General features: G+C 53.7%; 1 protein-coding gene across 1 annotated transcript in view; it reads right to left on the bottom strand.

Annotated features, from left to right (window-relative positions):
- The window catches only part of SH3RF3 (SH3 domain containing ring finger 3), a 321767-nt gene that overhangs the window by 81255 nt on the left and 223917 nt on the right, over window positions 1–16595 (bottom strand). Inside the window, 2 exon segments of the mRNA XM_003792894.2 lie at window positions 148–251; window positions 12404–12757. Coding sequence (XP_003792942.1) covers window positions 148–251; window positions 12404–12757 — 458 coding nt within the window.

A 16595-nucleotide genomic window follows, 5' to 3' on the forward strand; every position in this document is an offset into this window, starting at 1 on the left:
GGGACAGTGATATCAAAGGACCTGCATTAACACCTTGTCTGGCTAGTAAGAGGTGGAAGAGCCCTAAGAAACCACCCGTGTGTGCTAGCGCGGGTGGGAGGGAGGCACCACAGGTGGGGGACCCAGCAGACACGAAGGGCAGCTCACACGTTGAGGGGCAGCTGGACCTTGGGAGGCGTGCCCTGTTCTCCGGCCATGACAGCAGCCCTCGGGATGGCCATGGGGGCAGATCCGGCCGAGGTGGAGGAGTCCTGGAAACAGACAAGAGGAGACAGCAGTGAGGACAAGAGGCTTGTTGGGGGCTGCCTGGCCATTGCCTCCAAAACGTGCAGGTTTTGCTTGTCTGGGTTATTAAAACATCTTTTCAGCCCACAGGAGGGATCCTGGAGGCAAAGGACACATGTCCCTACAGGGGATTTCAGGAACCCCTTCCTAGCAGCTCTGGGAAACATCCCCCGGCCTGCATCCGGGGAAGGTCATGTGGGGAGGCTGATTTTATTCTTCGCACTTCAATGAATTATTCTTATTAAATGGACATTCATGCAAAACCTTTCATGCTGTGAGCTTATTCCAAAATGGTGTCCCCAGGAACTGATGAATAACCTCTAAAGAAAACAGGTCCTTTGGCAGTGGACAGAGAGGTAGGTTGTAGGGGCCTGGGTTTGCAAGGCACAGCCACCCCCACCAGGTCCTGAAGTGCTCAGAGCTCACCTGGGGAGTGGTCTCACCAGGTGTGGGCAGGGCTCCCTGGGGAGGCAGTTAAGGGCCAATGGTAGGATCTGGGCAGCACCAAGATCCTGCCAAGGAGACTCTTGCACAGATAATCATGACCCAGCCCCTGTTCTCCCTGGCCCTGCCCTCAGGCAGCCATCCTGGCTTCCTGTTCAAAATATTAGATGGCACTATGGGTTGACCTGTGTCAAGTCCTAGCCTCTGGCATCTGGGGATGTGGCCTTGTCAGGAATGGGGTCTTTATAGATAGAACAAGGAGAAGAGAGTATCCTTGTTCAGAGAGAGCCCTAAATCTAAAGATGAGTGTCCTCATGAGACACAGAGGGGAGGACAGGCATGCAGAGGGAGGCTGGCCACACAGCAGCAGAGTGGATGTGGGTGCGAAGTATCTGTGTGGTGCCAAGAATTTCTGGCTGCCACTAGAAGTTACAAGAGAGGACTGCACAGACCACCTCACCCTCAGGAGGGAGCCAGCTCTGCCAACACTTGGATTTCAGGCTTTGGCCTCCAGAGCTGTGAGAGAACAACTTCCTATTGCTCTGAGCCTCCTGGTTTATGGGGCTGCTCAGGCAGCCCCAAGAAGCCTCACAGGATATGGGGAGCTGCAGCAGAGTGCATCAGCCTCCAAGGCTAGGGAGCCAGTGGTCTCCTCCGTCCCTGGAGGATCCCTTGTAGACCCCCAATAAAGGATAGGATAGGAATTCCAGCAGATACTGGAGCCAGGTGACCAGGGCCAGGCTGGGCTATGTGGCAGCAGGTAGGTGGGGGTTGGCCACTGAGGCTCCAGCTGGGAAAGGTGCCAGTGCTATGCCTCCTCTGGGGGTGAGGGGCTATGACAGGCAGAGAAGGGAAGGGAGAAAAGGGAAGGGAGAGCTAGCTGCCTGCAGGTTCTCCAGGCAAGTAGACAGCCCTGGCCCTTGGCAACTGGCATGATAGCTGGAGGGGAGGAGTGGAGAGAGTCATACTTGGGGAAATGATTTTCCTCCCAAAGGTCAAGATGGAACATTATCTAAAACTGACACTCAGCGAGCACAGGTCTGTGCAGCTGGCCTCCCTGCGTGCAGGGCAGTGTGGAGCCCCATTGAGGGCATGGAGGGGTGTTCTGCTACACAGGTGGCAGTGTCCAGCCGGGCTCTGCCCTGGGTTGTGAAACTCAAAGTGCAATGAATTGGGCAGCCGTGGCCTCCTGAGCACATAGGGCCAGTTGTCCCCTTCTGATTTGGTCTTTATCTTGGGACTGCAGGTGCGGGTGAGGAGTAACTTGGGGTCCTCCTACTAACCAGCTGTGTTGGGGCCTGCTGATGGGCCGAGGGGAGCCAGCTGGTGGTCACACTTGGCAGCCACTGTGGGGAGAAAGCAGCTGTGCCCCTAAAGAGCTGTGATTAGAAACTGCAGGTGCTGTCAGGATGAACTTGCATGCCCTGACCCACTGCTCCTCTTCCTAAGATACTCATACAGAACAGCACGTGCAGGGTAAGAGAAGGGTGGTTTGAGATCTGTTGACTATGACACCAGGGTTCAAGGGTTCAGACCACATATGGGCCTGGCCTCCTGCTACCCCCTCCACCTCTCTGACACTGCTTTGATTTTTAATGGCTTAATTTTCAAGGATTCTAGGCCTCAAGGGATTAGCAAAGATGTGGCAGGAGTGAGGGAGTCAGGCAGTGATAAAAACAAGAAAGGAGAAGGGGCTCTGGGTGCTTTTGAATAGAATTAATTGGGAACCAAGCCCTTGACAGATGTTTGTCCTGCCTCCAAATCACCCAACAGACATCTCTGCTCCACCTTCAAAGCTCAATCAGCCCTGTCTACCAGGAAGCTGAGCTGTCAGTCCATTCCCAGGAGAGGTCTCTGACTGTAATAAGGTAGGTCTGCATCGTGCTCTTTAAGTAACCCCGTAACAGACACATGCTAGGATTCAGCCAGAGTAGGTGGACACACACGTTCAGTGGAGCTGCGTAGATGCAGTGGCCTGGTCCTCAGAGTAATGATTAAAGCAATCCACAGGACCTAAAGCTCCCACCACAGCCCAGGGCATTTAACATGAACCCAGCACTGCAGGGTCATGGGTTGGAGAGGGTCCCCACCTTGGGAACTCACATGGTGTGAAAGTGAAGGGAAAGGGTGCCAGTGATGCTGCTCCCTGGTGCAGGGAGCCATGCCAGGCAGGTGCCTTGGTCCACACATCCCTCCCTGGTACAGGGCCCACAGGCCAAGTGGACATACACCCCTGCAGCTGCTGGTCAGTAAGATCCAGTGCTCAGTCATGATGGTGGTGTATGAAACTCGAGCCATCCCTGATGGGGAGCACCAGCTCTGGCTGTGGCGCTGCACCCACAGTCCCCCAGTTCTGAATTGGTGAGTTGTAACCAAACGCTAGTCTGGTGGGAGCCAGACTGTGCTAGTTTCCCATTAGAGTCACTAGAAGGGAAAAGGGGGGTATCTGTGGTCTGAAAGGCTGGAGGGGTGCTCTGAGCTGCTTCCTGTGACACCACAGCACAGACGAAGACCTGAGAAGGAACATCTTATTTTAATTTTAATGAGTCCAGAAGACACTGTCATCACCCCAAGGAGCAGTGCAATGAGTATGTATTATTCATCACTTGCTACCACTCCATCACGCATGGTGTAAATCAGACCTTCATGAACCTGCTTCCCGAAAAAACTCTAGAATAAAACATTTATGGTCTGATTCTTCTGTGCAATTCTGCAAAGAACAGCAACCAGCGTGTGCAGCCAGAGCCCAGGCGGCTGCTGTGCCTGCTGCCTACACAGCTTCCACTGTCCCTGCTCACCCTGGGAGATGGAGGCTAACACGCACTCCCACTGCTGCCCACCTGCCAGCACCTCTTCCACGGGTCACTTAATCCTCACCCACAGGTCAGATCTGGCCCAGCATCTTGGCTTTTGTTTCTGCTGCTGTGAATTAAATCTCCCTAACAGCCAGCCATGTCACCGTTCACTGCTGCCTCTGGTTGCTTTGACCCTGCAGGTGGAGCTAAGTCACGTGGGCCACAAAGGCTGAAATATTTACTATTTTCCCTTCTCTGCCATCTAGGTGTGTGTGCCAAGAGAATGAACCTCCAGTTTCTGCCCAAGCTTGTTTTGCTCGGCCAGAAATGGGGACCAAAAGCTATAGCTGTGGCATAGTGTGTTAAAGCATCCCCATGACATAATTAAGGATAATGGGCCAAAAAAGTGGTGTGGAATATGGGAAGACTGGCCACAAAACTAAGGAAGGGAAATCTCGAAATGTTGATGAGAGAATAGGAGGTCTACAAAGGGAGGTACAAGACTGAGTCTCACCTGCCCGGGGCTTTGCAAGTTTCAGCTCTGACCCAACAGATCTTTCCCTGGAAACTTTTTCTACCAGGAAGAGGCATGGGTGGTATCCATCCACTACTTTCCCTTCTCAGCTCTCTTTCCCATGTACAGGAGCCAGTTTGCTTGCTGGCTTCTGACAGTGGGAAGCTGTTTCAGTAGATACTGTGGACCCTCTTCCCTGTGTGATCCCTAAGACCAACAGTGTTTCATCTGCATTGCACAAAAGTCGCAAGATTCATAAGCACCCAAGGATTCCAACAGAAAATGCCACCTTTGTAGGGAGAGGCTGCAGGTGGGTAGGCTTTGAAACATCCTTTCTTGTTCAGTGAGTCCATCCTTCTGTCTATCCATCTGAGAGCACTGTGGGTGGGGTCCAGGGTGCACCCTGTGCCTCAGGCTGGTTGTGTGGATGGCCACATGGGACAGGGTCATGTGAGCTCCTGGAGGGCATAGTGTCCGGGAAGGCTGTCCAGATGGCATCTGGGGTCCTCCATGGAACAGCCTGCACTTTTACACTAGAGGCTGGAGAAGACACAGACGGTGCTTATCGATGGCCCTTCCTCCCTTCCCCCTCTATGGTGTGGATTACGTACTTGATGCCTAGTGGGCTCTAGGGGCCTAGACATGCAGGGGACCATGAATAGCCCCAACCCCCATGTACTCCCCACTAGATGCAGCTCTAATTTGGGAGCCACCAAAGGACCAAGGGAGCTGCTCCCTTAGCACTGCCAGGGCAGCCTGTGCCACTCAGAGCTTCAGGCACTTGCCAAGAGCCAAAGGGACTCCAGGGGCCTCCCCTGTCATATCCCTCCATTGTCTGCCAGCAAACAGCCCAGAGGCACAGCAGAAACCTGTGACTATGGTTCCTGTCTCAAGAGGGCAATAAAAGAAATGCTGCCAGCACCTGACACTGTGGGTGACAAGTTCGATAAAAGTCATCAGGATGCTAGGTCACAGGCAGCCAGGGTGTCCTCAAGGCCACTCGAAGGCTAGGGCTGGTAAGTCACAGAGGTATGGGTATGTCCAGCTTTGCAGAAGAAAGTTTTCGTTGTACAAGATTCTCACAACGAGGTATTTTTAGTATTCGTCCCATGTTCCCTTGGTATTTTTTTGCCTCCTTATAAGGCATGTAATTAAATTCATAACTTTCTGAAAATGTTAAAAATAAGCCCAGGTGCTCTGCCATGCAGGCAGCTCGCACTCTGCAGGTGAATGCCGGAGCCGGAGGCTGCACAGCCGACAGGCTGCCGACGGCCCCACAGTCTGCTGCCGGTGTCCTGTTTCAGTTCTTCAGTTCTTCCCTGGCACTTCCTCCTGCTTAGAGTGTCTGTCTGTCCTGTGACACAGATAAGACCCAGCCAAAAAGCAGAGCTGCACTGAGACAAATAGCAGGTGGTGATGCATTTTAAAGATGCCTGGAAGCTTCCACGAGGAGCTCTCCTCATTTACTTCTCAGACACGGAGACACTTGAGAAATGTTCTCTTTTGATGTTCTCCCTGCTGAATTTCAAATGCTTCCCCTTCCATTGATTTAAAGGGCATCTTCCTAATCTCCAGGGGTTGCTTATTCGGAGGTGATCTGTAAGCCATCAGCCTCTCTAGCCAGGGCTGCTGAAGCACTTGTTCTGGCTGGATGGGGGTCAGCCTCTACCAGACCCCACACCAGGCCCAGCCAGGAGCCCCCCAGACCAGAGCACGTGGCCTACAGAACCAGCAGGTGCTACATGGCAGCACAGGCACATCCAGTAGAGCAACGTGTAGAAAGGCCTTGGCTCCTCCAATGCTGTCCGTGCAGACAGCAGCTCCGACCCGGCTAGGTTCCCAACCTCTGTGCTCAGTAGCACAGCTTGTCCAGCAAAAGCTCCAGGGAAGTGGCATCCTGGGGTCTGCTGCCCAGCACCTGCCTTGTCCTCCCCTTCAAGTAGGGCAGGGCTGGAGGACAGGTGTGACCAATGAATAGTGAGCAGAGGTGACACACGTCCCTGTATGTAGGAGCCTCTAGGGGCCACTGCACTGGGTGCCACAATTCTGCCCCTGCCATGGTCATTGGAGACATTCCACGGTCACTGGAAACACCAGGGCCCGGCAGTGTTCTTTCTCTACAAAGTACATGACAAATGTCCCAGGCTTTGCAGGTCATATGATCTGTCACAAGTAATCAACACCTCTGTTGTGCCCTATAAATAGCTACAGATGACATATAAATGGCTAAGTGCAGCCATGTCCCAATAAAGCTTTATTTACCAAAGCAGTCAGTGAGCCATACTTGTCCCTCAGGTGTTTGCTGGTGTCCCTGAGGTGAGGATACTGTAGCTGAGCCCCCTGCCCAGGACACATGCAGCGTGAGATATAAGCCTCTGCCGCTTTATGCCTCTGGGAGCATGGGCTGCTCCTTATATGGCAAAGCTGCCCATGCTGATAGACTTGGTGCTCCCAAGCTGCGCCCACCAAGCACCCACAGGCAGTTTGCTGACTACTCTGCCACTTGCTTTTTATTTTTCTATATTTTTGGTTATGAGGAAATTCTTCTAAAATTAAGTAATCATTTCCCATTTGATCCAATAACCTTGAAAAGCAAGTATCTGGATTTTAATAGTGGAGTTGGCCTGAATAGCTTCCCTCGCCCAGCAGAAAGCTGACGTGTGAGGCTACCCCATATTCAGATGAAATGGAGCTGACCCTCTGACCTCTCCAAATAGCAGAGAGAAAGAATTCCTAAGGGTGCAAATATGAGCAGGACAGCTATCTGAGGCTCAGCCTGGCATATGCCCCTGGGAGTTCACAGCCAGACACCCGGCAGCTGCGTCCTCTTCCCAGCCATCGGTGTGGATCTGAGGCCCCTGGGGCACTAGAGTTCGCCATGTGGTCTTTTCAGGTGCCCTGTGTTGTACGTGTCAGACTGTTCACTGTGTATTGCTACTGATGTGGGCCACATGGCCCACCCAAGAAGAAAGCAGCATGTGCAAGCCCTACCTGTGGGCCACGAGGATCTGGAAGTCACAGGCACCCAACTCCAGCCCTCTAGGACCTAGAAGTTTGGGAGTACAGGGTAGCCAGACATATAAGCAATGTTCCATGACAGAGACAGTGGGAATTAGTCTGGTTGGTGAATAGGTGGCATGGAGAGAGAATGAACATGACAGATGGCCTGAGAGTGAGCAGCACCCCTCTGTATAGGCGTGTGTCTGTGTGCTTCGTGGTGTAGGTGTGGAAGAAACATGCAGGAGAATGCCAGCAGGTCCCTGCAGAGGACAGGTGCCCCAGGGGGGACACAGCCTGCCCTCAGCTTCCTCCCATGGGCTCCCAGACAGCACATAGACACACACTTGTACGCAGGGCTCCTCCCAGGATACTGTACCTGGGGTGCTGAGAAGAGACAAGGGCAGGCGCTGAGCTAGGGAGCCTCGGGGGTGTCTTCAGGGGGATTCCGCAGGGGCCAGAGTATGGGAAGATGCAGGGTCTCAGTTTAGGGGCCTTGAGGATGGTAGTGTCCCTCCTTGAGGTAGAGGGAAGCAAGTTTGAGGAAAACCATCACACTCTCCCAGCACACGTGCAGCTGAGGCACCTCTGCAGGGGAAGCTGTGTGAGAAAGGAATGAGACAAGGTCTTGGGTGGCGGTGTTGGGAGGGGACAGCAGGAGGGGGCAGGTAATCCTGCATGGTCAGAAGGCTGGCCGCACCCTACTTCTGTGCTTACATCCCACAGCAGCCCCGCAGGAGTCCACCCTGGCACAGTCCACCTCCCTTCTAGGCCCTCTCTGTCCCTCCAAAACAGGTCTCTGAGACTCCAAGACCTCAAGACCTCAGCCTCTAGGGTTACTTGGAACCAGGAGCCCGTGACACACCCAGCGGTGCATCACGCTGAGTGCGGTGAAGGAGTGGTCCTGAGAGGTGCTGCTGTCCCATGGAGGGGAAGCACCAGTCCCAGTTCCCTGGGAGAGTTGTCGGTTTCCTCCTTCATTTTTATCATTGCTCTTTCCTCCTTTCCAGTCTCCACATCAACAAAGCCCGGCCTAAAGGCCTCCTTGGAAAGGGCAGGAGAGCGACAGTTTCAGGCTGGGGAGGCCACACAGTCTCTGTGTGTCATCATTTCTCCATCCTTCTTTCTCTAAAAAGCCTTTTAAAAATATGACTCATTCTCAGTGCAAGGATTGTCCACAAACAGCCCCTGGGCCCAGAGTGGTGTTCTGGCTGTGAAATGAACCCCCTGGGAGGTGGAGAGTCCCCAGAAGCTGAGACATCCCTCACCTCCTCACTTCACCCCCACATTGACTGTTACTCCATTTAACAGACAAGGAAACTGAGGCTCTGGGAAGAGCTGTCAGGATATTTCCTCAGGGCTGCCTGTACAAAGACGAGTGTTGACCCTGGTTGACATGGCATCTGGCTCTGGAGGCTGTTCCTCTGTCAGGCTCAGAGTGGGTCAGCAGCTCTCCTGGGGTGGCAAAGCTCCCAAGAGGGGCCTGAAGTTCCACCTGGGGCTCTGTCCTGGCCTGCATGAGTGGGTCTCAGCCCATGGGAGGAAGGTGAGGACAGGCTGGGTCCCTCACTGGGGCACCTATCCTCTGCAGGGACCTGCTGGCATTCTCTTGCATTTATTACGGCCTGAAGTCAGCTGTGCATTTGATAGAAGTACAAATTGGGGGTTAAGTGATGCTTGGATACTGGACTTGTCCACACCACTCCTGATGGCCACAGCATGGAAGCTCAGCACTGAGATGTACCTATGTCCCAGGGGCAAGCAGTTAAGCTGGGGGTTCCGTGGATGGCCAGGGCCACGTGGGGAGGAAGGTGAGAGTGATGTGGGACCAAGTGGGACTGGTGGAGGAAGGGGGAGGAGGCATGACTACAACTCCTGGCTCCCAGCATGGGGAGCAGGCAGACTGTGCACAACCTGGCCAGCAACCTCCTTGGAGCGGCCTGCAGCCTCTGGTGCTGGGTGTTACCTGAGAAGCGGGCACGTGCTGTGCTTCAGCATCATTTGTCAGAACCACAGCTCCACACTTCCTCTCCACCTTAAGGGCACACAGAGGAAAGGGGGAAGCGGCCTGATGCACTGCAGCCCCTCTCACCTCACTGCTGTGGGGCTCCTGCACCCACCTCAGCCCATGCTGTGGACACTGTGTGGAGCAGCACAACACCGCTCCAGGTGGCCCTGCAGGGCATATGGCCTGATGCTTAGACCTTTCCATAGTTCAACGAGGTCTGACTCCTGTCGGCAACAGCCACGCCCCTCCAGAAGAACTTGCTGGACACATGCCCATGGCCAGCAGATCCTCCACTCCTTGTAGCCTAATGTCCTGGTAGGTTACAGTCAGTGTAGGTTTTGGAGAATTGACCACGTCCACCTCACACATCATTTCCAGGAACCTAGAGCTCATTCTATCAGGGCATTCTGTGTCACAGCCTAAACAACATGCCATCAGGGCAAAGGGGACTGTGGGACAGTGGGGTCAGCGTCACTGTGCCTGCAGCCTCCTTGGAGCCTTGGCTGTAGATCTTCCCACTCTGCCTGCCAAGCCTGTGCCCCCACACTGGCACTGGCACATGGCAGATGAGCTCTCCAAGCCCCTCTACTAACTGCAGGGCCCTTGGTTGGGATTCCCTCTGCCCGTGCATGTCCAGCATGGCGGGGAAGGGGGTCCACCCAGCACTATAGCTATACATAGCTCAACTAGAGTCTGGCCCGTCCTGGCCACCCTGGGCCAGTCTGTGGGCCAGGGAGACTTCCTGGTCAGGCACACCTGTCGGCAAAGTGACAGGAGCCAGGAAGGCAACAGAAGGCGGGAGAAGACAGACCACAGCATTGCCCTGGGGCCTTTAGGGGCAGCATGCACAGTGTACCACTAACTTGGGCCTGCAACATTTTGTTTCTGAGCAGCGTGGTCACACTTTGACAATGAGGCAGGCAGTAACTTGTTTGACCTCTTGCCCATCTGAACTGCAGGCAGGTGGATCTCAGGATCCCAGTTCCACTGTGAGTGAGCTAATTCAAATCCTATGGAAAAAGAGGGTGCACAAGTCTAAACAAAACCTGCTCCCTTCCTGCCTAGGGGTTTGCTGTGGCAGACGCCTGACTACAGAGCACCTCCAAGGGTCCAGTTGCTTGAGCTGGCACAGAGGCCACAGCAACAGGGGACCACATGCAGGTGAGGAGAGGGGAAAGGAGAGGAACTCGATCCTGTACCCACACGTGCCAAGCCCAAGGGCACCGGGGAATGGCAGAGAAGACACCTCCAGCCCTCTGGGGACACAGTAGCTCTACTGAAGCCCACGGGGCCCACTAGGCACATTTCTCAGAATCCCAAGGGGCCACTAAGGGAGGCCAAGCCTTGAACATATGACCCATGAATTACAGGACATAGAAACCAGGCGCCCTGGCAGGGTGGAACTGGCTTGGTGGCACCAGAGGCAGCTTTGATAGGGGGTGGCCAGCAATAAGGCCCCTACCTCCCTGCTCTCTTCCCTCATTGTCTCTCTCCCTTCCTCTGGTGTACAGGGATCCCCAAGTGTAGTGAGGGTAGCTTTGGTTGCCCTAGGAGGAAGGAGAAGAAAGATCTACTTGAGAGGGGTGCAAGGCCAGTCCTCCTGCCTGGTCCCCTCCTAGGGCGCCCACCAAGTCTGCTACAACCTAGCCCTGGCACAAGTAGTCTGAGAATACAACTTTCAGCTATGTACATCACCACAGCTTCCCAGGGTGCCCAGCAGGGACCCACACTCTGAACTAGAGCGGTCACACCTTGTTGTCATTGTTGGCAAACAGGGTGAGCTCCCTCGGTCTCAGCTCCACTATGACAGCCAGCCCTATGTCTGCTCTGCTGCACCTCCCACTCAGCATCTCCCACTCAGCATCTCTGTTAGAGCAAAGGGCACTCAAGATCACACAAGAACTGCTGGCCACTGGCTGCCCTGAGTGCACACTTGCAGGCACAGGGCCCGGCTGGGCACACTGAGTTTTAGTGCCCCTTACAAGAGCTTACAAATACACGGTGCTCAAGGATGGCTTGGAGAGTTTAGGCACAGGCCAAGGGGTAGGGTGAGGGTCCAAATCAGGGTTGTACCTTTCCTCCTATGGAAAATGCACCAGCAGCCCCAAGGAACATCCTTTGAGGAACACGGGTTCAAGATGCAGGGGAAAAGCCGGGGGGGGGCCCTCAAGTGCTCTGGATGCCACAGCTCCGGTTCCAGACTAGGCCTCCGCTGCCCACGAGAGACAGCGTTTGTGGGTGGACAGGTGAGTGTGCACCCACCAATATGTGGTGTGCATGGGTGTTTGTGTGTACACGTGTGCTATGTGTATACGTGGGTGTGCATGTGCTCCGGTGTACATGTGTATAGAGGTCTTTTAGGCTGATGTGGCATATCTAGACAAAACTGCTATTCTCCAGAAGCTCTATTGTTTTAAAGACAACTCACTTTGTAAAGTTATCTGAGTTGCTTATAATTTTGAAAAAGATGGCTCTTCCCCAGCCAGTTGCTCACTGGTGTTTTCTCCAGGTTAGCCATAGACTGGTACCCTTGTTTTGAGGGCAACCAGGGCACCCACAGGTGACCCTGGAGGGAATGTGGGTCAGGTGGTGAGTGGGCTGCTGGGAAGGAAGCTGAGAGCAAATAGAAACAGGGTGGATGGCACAAAGCTCACCATGCACATCTGTGGCTGTCCTGGGGAAGGTGGGGGACTACAGCAAGAACTGTGGCTACCGGGCCACTCTGCCGGGTCCTCAGAGAGGATCCCTCACCCCAACCATTCTGGCAACGTTCACAAAGGAGAAACTCTCAACTCTTGCCCCGTACACACTACTGTGATGGGCTTGGCAGAGATACAGATAATTACTTACCTAACATCATGCCTTAAGCTTTGCTTTGGTTATTTAAATTTACAGAGAAACTAGTAGAAAGGGAATCAACATTCTGTCCAGAAATAGAAGGGAGAAGTAACAGTAATGAAAGTACTAAACAACTAGTTAATTCTGGTTCTGAGCCCTGGCCATTTCTCTCTGCCGGCAGGGAAGTAAGCCAGAGTTATAGAGGCTTCCAGGACAGTCAGACCACTGGATGCCAAGTGAGGTGAGGACCATCTCCCAAGGTGAGCAGAGTCACTTGAACACTGTGTCCCTGGACTGCTAGGAGTCACCCCCTCTTATGAGCCATGGAGGGTATGCTCACATGTACTGCAAAGCTTTGAGAGGGGTGCTTAGGCCAGGCAGTAAGGAGAATATCCCAGTTAACCCCCAAAGGCAGGTCTGGATTGGCCTCCTTTGTGCTAGTTCAGAAATGGGGACTGCTGAGCACAGAGTTGTGGAACCCCAGAGAAGCCAGGGATGGGGGTCTGGAAAGTGGGATGTTACCTGGGCAGGAGCAGAGCAGGACAGATGAGCCAGGTCCCCGATCCTGGCGGCGGCCCGGGGATCACTGGAGCTGATCAACACTGGGGCACTGATTTCCATGGAATGCCTATGGCTGGAAGCCTGGGAAGATCGGTGTGTCACGCTGAGTGCGGTGAAGGAGTGGCGTTTCTTGGCATTCTTCTTGCTGTCCGCACGCCGCTGAAAGGCACTGACTGCCCCTGTGCTGCTTACAGTGGGGGCTGGGGCCAGGCTGGCCATAGCGCCAGGGTCAGAGGGTAAGGAGGCATCACAGCAGGACGCAGCAGTTGGGCACGGCTTATCCATCTCAATGAGCTGCTTGGCGGAGTCGTTGAGCTAAGTGGGAAAGGGGAGAGGGAGGCATCATTAAATAACTCCTAGGCTGCTGCTGCTGCTCTCTGCCCTCTCCCTGTGCATTCCATTCCCACTTACAGATTGGCAATGAGCTCAGGGTGGTCCAATCTTCCTAACAGCGGCTTCCATCATGAGTGGAAGTTAAAACAGAATAGAAGCTGGTAGGGTGTCTGTAGATTTTACTGAAAAAGCTTTCTGGAATAGCTCAAAGGCCCCTAGGGCCTGGACAGGGAGCATGGGACCCCAGAATAAAGGGGAGCATTTTCCAAGGGCTGCTACCTTGTTGGTCCCAATCTGTCTTAGTGGCTGGCCATGTGGCCATGTCCAGGGTGCAAGGTACAGCCCTACAGACAGCAAGTGACAGGAGGCAAGAAGGGGAGGAGGCCCAGCATGCGGCAGGACGGTAGGGCCTGCCCTGAGCATTGCCGGTCACTCCAGAGATTTCCAGACATGGGACTAGAATGCAGTCTGTCTGGGGACTGCTCATGGCAGGGGTATCTGCTGTGGTCAGTGTGAACCCAGGAAGCTCTTTTTAGTAATGGTCTTGACTCTGGGTTGTCAAGACCCAGAAGCTGATTGGAGCTCATCCTGTGAAGGGCTAATAATCGTCTTTGGTAGTAACTCAGCAAGGACTCAGGATGCCTCTCCTTGCCAGGAGTCTCCCACCTTTTCTACAAAGTAGCAGGTGTTTTTACTTTTTTCTTTTTGAGTGAAGAATTTGACAAATCTCTGATCCTGGGTGGTGCCTATCAGGAAAGCTGACATGAAGGTTCCAGGCTGTGTGTGAGTAACCTGGGAACGAATATCCCAGGCGGCCTGAGCCAAGCCTTCTTCTCTGGGCTCTATAGGCCTGGGCCCACCCACTGGCATGGGGTAGAAGTCACAACCCTGGAGGTACCAGCTGTGTGAAGAACAGGCTCCCTCTGCTCCAGCTGGGGGGTCTGGCAGGCCTCAGGTTTGGCAATCGGTCAGCTTGCCATCCATGAGCCAAAATGTCCCTAACTCCCACACCTGGGGGATGCTTTCTCTCAATATGTGTGATGAAGCCCCTTCCTCAGGCTGTATTTGGCTTAACCTAAGCTCATACCTGAAGTGGGAATTTGAAGTGATTTGAAGGAATGAAGCTGAGAAAGCTGTAGTAAATATAGTGAGAAGTGAGTGGGAAGAAAATTCGATGCAAGAATCCACTTGAGATTATATCCTGAAGATGGGCTAATTAAATGCCCTCTTGCCAGACACCTGTGAGGCCCCACTCCTTCTCCCTCACCCTCGCAGGAGGAGCAGGAGAAAGCAAGTCCAGACCAGAGGTCTCCTCAAGAGGCCCCCATCCATCTCCTCACTAAACAGGAACCATAGGGGACCCTGGCCCAGGAGAGATGGCACACATTGTCTGCCAGGGTGACACTGGGGTTGGGACCCCAGCTTTGGTGGAACAGAGTGGGCCCTGTCTGCACTGTGAGCCCCAGAGGAACACCAGGGCCAGTGCTCTGACCTTTTAGCCAAGGGCTTTCCAGAAGCTGCAGGTGGGCCACAGGGGTAGTATGATGTCTCCATGGGGAAAGTGAGACTCTTCAGGGTCTGGAAGGATGTATAGAAGTTGGAGGGGAGAAGAGAAAAGTGGGGAGTGCAGGAGGCTCACAGGTAGGAAGACCACCACAGGCAGCCGAGATTGGCGTGGGACCCGTTGTGGGTCCATAGCAGCGGTTCTCAACCTGTGGGTTGCAACCCTTTTGTAACAATGAAAATACATCCTGCATATCAGATATTTACGTTACGATTAAAATTACTGTAGCAAAATTACAGTTATGAAGTAGCAACTAAAATAATTTTATGGTTGGGGGTCACCGCAACATGAGGAACTGTATTAAAGGGTCACGGCATTAGGAAGGTTGAAAACCACTGAGAACCACACCTGCTTCCCAGGCCACACACAGATGAGTCTGTGATCTCCCTCATCTCTGGCTGGAGGCCAGTGGGTTTTGTGGCTCAAGAAGTGCCAGTGGCCTGACACGTGCAGCATGGGGCCCACTCCCATGTGGGGTGGGGGCTGCTGTCAGCCTGGCCTGGAAAATTCCCTTCAATCCTGCAAGTGTGGAGGGGATATGCCAGGCCTCAGCCTGCATGACCAGCACCTGCAGTCACAGTGCCCTGCCAGTTACTGGGCAGCCCAGGCTCTCCCTCCTCAGGCTAAGCAGGTGCCAGTGGTGACTGCAGCTTTCAGCTGCCTTCAGAGCCAGCCCAGGCATGTGGATATTGGCATTTTTACTACAAATACCTATCTTTCAGAGGAAGGTCATGAAAACTCAAGCCTCCAAAGCATGGGATCAAAATCCGGGATTATTTCCTCTGGGTTCCTCCTCCGCCAGGCTCAACTGTTTTGCTCCATTTTACTGCTTTACTCATTCGCTTCCTCATTAGTGCTACTCAGAAAACAAGCCAGTATCTGCTCCTTCCACAGTGCCCCAGTGGCACCCTGGGAGCCCTGGGGTGGCTTCCTGTACCCCAGTGGTCCACATTGCCCCTGGCAGGACTCAGAGGAAGACAGAGAAGCAGGGAGCAGCAAGCGTGACACCTCTCTAAATGCTGCCTGCCATGTGCCTCTACCGGGAATGCCATAATACAGAAAGAACGGTGACAGTGATTCCAGAGGCTGGGCAAAAGCAATTCCCTTTTTCCACAAAGGCACAGACCTGGAGCATCTCACTTAGTCCCCCCATGGCTCTGTTAAGTGGTATTAAAAACTCCATTTTCAAAATTGGGAAACACAGGTACTCACAGGTTGGTGAACCCACACCCAGAACAGATGGACCATGGTTTGAATGATGGTGGAGATTTGCAGGTTCTCTGTTCTTATCTGGTAGCCTCAGCAGCTACACTGCAGCACCTGGCCCCTCGGTAGTGCCATGGGTCACCAAGCACCAGGAAGCCACTGGCAAATCCCCCCAAGAGACTACTCACAGCTAACCTTGCTGCACCCACTTATGACGGCGAATGAGGGTGTGGGGGGCAACTGCCTTTCTCCTCATGCCTTAGCTGTCCAAGCCACAGGGGGTGCCAAAGTGAGAGCAAATCACTCCCCACAGGAGACAGGTGATTTCCACAGACCGCCCCCAGGGGCTGAGCCCTCCATGTCCCATGGACAGCTTTCATATCCCAAACATCCCTGCAATAGGCAAGTGAGGTGCCAACGAAGGGCCCCTCCTGGGAAGAGAAACAGTTCAGTTCTCTTGGTTGGCTCATCTTCGCATCTGGGACAAGCAGCTCTTGTTGGAACCAAAGGGCCTCTCAGTGGGCCTGTTTCCTCCTGGTTCATGCTGTATTTCTAGTGACAGTCCAGAATGAAGCAAATCGGAGCTTCTCAATATACAGACCCATCTCTCCACACATGAAATAAGGGCCATTTACTACCCACCAGTGGAGTCAGTGGCTTGCTAGAGTTGACATGCACAGTGACCATTGGACACTGTGAGATGCCTACATGCAAGGTGACTACAGCAGTTCTGTGATACAGTCCTGGGGCAAAACTTGTTTCGGGAAGCTGTCATTGTCTTCCCAGTAAGATCCAGTCAGCCACATTACAAAGGCAGCCCTGGCAGTTTGGGGGCACCAGTGCCATCCCATCCGGAAGGTTTTTCATCTTCATGTGCCCATAGAACACACTCACCTGCCAGCACCTGTCCCTGATGGTGGCTCCTGTTAGAAATACCTCTGATTTCCTACCTCCTCACTCTCCCTGTGGGTGTGACAGGGCAGCCAGCCAGCCCATTCTCCCCACTGTGGGCTGCAGGGCTGCCTGACCAGGTACAGGGGACCCTGGCCG

The sequence above is a fragment of the Otolemur garnettii genome, unplaced genomic scaffold, assembly GCF_000181295.1.
Source record: "Otolemur garnettii isolate 467f Iridium unplaced genomic scaffold, OtoGar3 scaffold00062, whole genome shotgun sequence".
Lineage (NCBI taxonomy): Eukaryota > Metazoa > Chordata > Mammalia > Primates > Galagidae > Otolemur > Otolemur garnettii.